Source organism: Nymphalis io, chromosome Z, assembly GCF_905147045.1.
Source record: "Nymphalis io chromosome Z, ilAglIoxx1.1, whole genome shotgun sequence".
Classification (NCBI taxonomy): Eukaryota; Metazoa; Arthropoda; class Insecta; order Lepidoptera; family Nymphalidae; genus Nymphalis; species Nymphalis io.
Genome location: NC_065918.1, coordinates 6,915,674 through 6,919,507, shown reverse-complemented (window position 1 = coordinate 6,919,507; position 3,834 = coordinate 6,915,674). Strand labels below are relative to the sequence as shown.

The 3,834-nt window shown below is 29.1% G+C and overlaps 1 protein-coding gene across 1 annotated transcript; it reads right to left on the bottom strand.

Annotated features, from left to right (window-relative positions):
* Nucleotides 1-278: 278 nt before the first annotated feature.
* LOC126780424 (uncharacterized) lies at nucleotides 279-1,702 on the bottom strand. The gene is made up of 6 exons (XM_050504905.1): nucleotides 1,602-1,702; nucleotides 1,071-1,194; nucleotides 913-994; nucleotides 802-840; nucleotides 630-730; nucleotides 279-471 (listed from the first exon to the last, which is right to left on the bottom strand). Exons 2-6 carry the CDS (start codon nucleotides 1,170-1,172, stop codon nucleotides 394-396), a joined length of 402 nt encoding a protein of 133 aa, XP_050360862.1. The 5' UTR covers nucleotides 1,173-1,194; nucleotides 1,602-1,702; the 3' UTR covers nucleotides 279-393.
* Nucleotides 1,703-3,834: the final 2,132 nt, after the last annotated feature.

Sequence of the window (3,834 nt, the reverse complement as noted above, 5' to 3'; positions counted from 1 at the left end):
CTCGAATTACATTGTTCAATAATATAGTATAATGTTCCGTTATTTATATAGATAGACCTATTAAGATCGAACACATATTTCATACTATTGGGACTTTAAGTCCAAAAAAATGCAGTAATAACAACCATTTGAAACATTGTTATAAAAATACTAGTACATTCAAAATTTTTTAAGACTTTTAATGTACTAATATTTCTATAAAACTCACAATCAATTTTATATACATATAATAACTCTGTAGGCATAAATAAATAAAGACGTATAATTAAGTTTGGTTTTTAAAATATAAATATCCATCGAGGATCGATCGGTCTTCAAGAAAGAACTTAAGGCTTAAAATAAATTCATAATTTTGACGACATCCCCGACTTGTTTGATTGTTAAGTTCAGTATTCAGTTCTTTGTGTTTGTGTCCGTACGAGGCAAGCGTTGATCACGTTCGTCATCGTCATCCCTCCACCAATCTTCCTTCTATACAAAAAGAAAAATTGCTTTATTATAAAAAAATATTTACTATATTTTTTTAAAACGCACTACAAAGTCTTTTATTTTCAAATTAACATAACAAGTATGCTTAAAGCTGTATGAGCTTATAAAAGTAAAGCTGACGACATTAAATATTTTATTACCTCTTGTTTGTATTTCTTTACACATTTCCTTTCATACAAAACGTTACTCTTTTCGAAAGGCTTAGGTGCATTTGGCGCCGGGGATGACTGTCCAGAGGACGCTGTAAAAAATAATATAATTACATATCTTTGCATTTCACAAAATGTATACAATAATACACAAAAGACTTACTGCTATCGTCGTCAGAGATCTGAATTATAGTGTGTTGACCTAAAATCAAAGTGTTCAATTGTTATTTGATTTTATTATTAAAATTTTAATTATTTATATTATTATCCTTACCAGAAATGTTTTTATTTGTGCGCGATTTTCGTTTCATGCGTAACTGCATTGGTCCGTCACTTTTATCGATCAATTTGGCAATCTACAAAAAACAACATTTGAATATTTCTTCCTTTAAGTTAATGTTATTGAAAAAAAAAATCATTAATTCCACATACCAATGCCTTGCTGATGATGTTTGGATCCGAGAGATGAGGGGGTGAAGAGCTTGGTTCAGCTCCCCCAGCCTTCTCATTGTTTTGCTCATCATTGTTGCTCATTTTATTTATTTTCGTCTTCAAACTTAGAAAAAAAATGTTATGTTAATTTGATTACAATTCTTAAACGATTCCGTTGACGAAAAGTTCTAACAGTGAAATATATTTAACCAATATCAATAAAACTACGCGCATAGCTATTGCAAGGGAAATGCAGTTCCCCACCTCGCCGGGTTTCGCATCTGCGCAGATCGCTACATCCTTTTCTATTTTTAAATTATCCTCGAAGTCAATAATCATAGGTCATAGGATGACATGTATAAATGTTAAAATTACAATATGTAAACATTATTATAATAGAAACAAAAAATTCGCCTTAATATTACATTATATACTAAACGCAAATACACATATATGAAAAACAAATTAAACACGCTGGACTAAAAATAGCATTAAGAAAAGAAATTTAATGTATATATGTGCATTACTTACTCGTACGATTCCCTTATAAATTGTCGTTCAACACTAATTGAGATTAATTTTTCACCAATAATTTATTATCTTCAAAATATTTACTTTACATGATACGTCGCTCTTGTCTGGCTCCAACATCCAGAGTGCATTGCAAACACAACAATGATTTTCGTTGGGGATGTCGTCTAAAAAAATGCAGATTTTAGTAATTTATTTTATTTATTGTAAAAAATTTCCTGTTTATCAAAACTCAGTCTCTACGAAGCTTTATGTTATTAATATTTACCTGAATATAAAAATATTAATATGTACCAACGAGAAATAGCTTAACTAAATTCACCAGTAATTTTGCGTATACCTGTTATAAATATTGATTGATAGTTGATGTAGTTTTTAAATAATTATATATTTATATTCAAACATTGTTTACATGAACAATTAAATTTTATCACATGATATAAACATAAAACAAATTGCCTTAAATTGTCAAGTCAAGAGAATTATTAATAACGGTATCCCTACTTTATTTGACCACTGATGACAACTGACAATTGACAAGAATGTTTTATAATTACTTGTTATTAAATATAGACTTATTACGTCATTTGTGACCATTTACAGTAGTATTGACTTAAGTTGAAAAATTTAAAAAATTTTTCGACTGCCACCGGGTTACGAAACAAAATTAATAATTTTAGAGTTTACTAAGGTTCTATCTTCGTCTTCTAAATATTTAAAAAAAAAAATCAATATATATAATAGAGTTCTTATTTTTGTACTTGAACAGGACAGAACTTATACCAATTAGTTAACCATTTATAAAAGTTTAAAATACATTAAATATGCAAAATCACGTCAGTCGTTTTCCCAGGTACCTAGTGTGGTTTATCACTGTTCTTTAAGACCACTTAATTCTTCGTATGTTCCTGACATTTTTTAGGTTATGTATTAGATCTGTATTCTCCAATTATAGTAATTTTATTGCCTCAAATTTTTTTTAAGCATTTAAATTTATTTCACCTAAAGGTTGTTTTAAATATCTGTCATGAAAAAATATAAAAGCAATTTAATATAAAGTTTTGAAGTAGTGAAGAATGTTTTGAAGAATGGGCATCCTACTTTCTATTTTTTTATAGAGGTTTACTTTTAAAGACACTTAGCACTTATGAAAGAGTACTGCCTATAGGTATTTTGCGTACTAAAAAACTATCACATTTACGTATTTTTACCAAGCATACACGCCGCCGAACTACCTTCTACGCAGCCGCAGTGAACGTCATTGTTGCCGTAGTTTACCTTAGTGACAGCGGATTTATTGTTTCTGAAACGACATCTGTACATGAAGGTGAATGTCGTTTTACGCTTAATAATACACGTCAAAATGAAGAAAGTAGTAGACACATAAAATTATAAGACTATTATATTCAAGTACCTAATGTTGAAATTCAATTTATACAAAAATTTGCTAATTGCTTGTAAACTTATGATTTGAATAACAATAGTTTAATATTATGTATAATGTCAGTTGTCAAAGTAATTATGATGATCGATTGTCTATATATTTTTTTATTTTGCTTGTAACTTGTAAGATGCATAAATGGATCTTCCAGTCACTTCAAGTTCGCAGAATTCCAGTTTGCAAATTATGCAGAAACTGCCAATCAGATTTTCATTCTCCCTGTTTATTTTCCAACTGCTCCATGTACATCCATATCACCCTTTGTTTAATAATATAATAATATTCCTCACCCTAGCGCCTCTCTTGCTCCTGATATATTCACTCATCTATTCCGACATAACAATGACATTAATGGATCTTGTGAAGCAAGATCTGAAAATAGAAGCCAAACTGAAATAACTGATATTGAAAAAGTATAAACCCAGTTAAATTGTTCATCTTTCCGTGACTTTCTTAGCTAAATTCTATGTATATTATTTTAAAAATCCCGTCTCAAGGGCTTAACGATTTTGCTGACAAGACGCTTCAACATGTCCTTTACAAGATTTTTAACTTCATCGCCAGCATTATTTCGGATGAAATATGTGTCGACTATTTATTCTTGATCTTCAATACCGTTTAAATGGTTTAAAAGTTTTTACATCTGGGAAAAATTGCGTTCCTTTACCCTTTATTTTAAATTTATATAAAATTAAAAATAATGAAACGTATCAAAATTAGTGTAAGTACCAAGTTAGAAAAATATTACTTATAGTTTTTTAGTTAACCCATCCATTATTAATATTTGAAAGT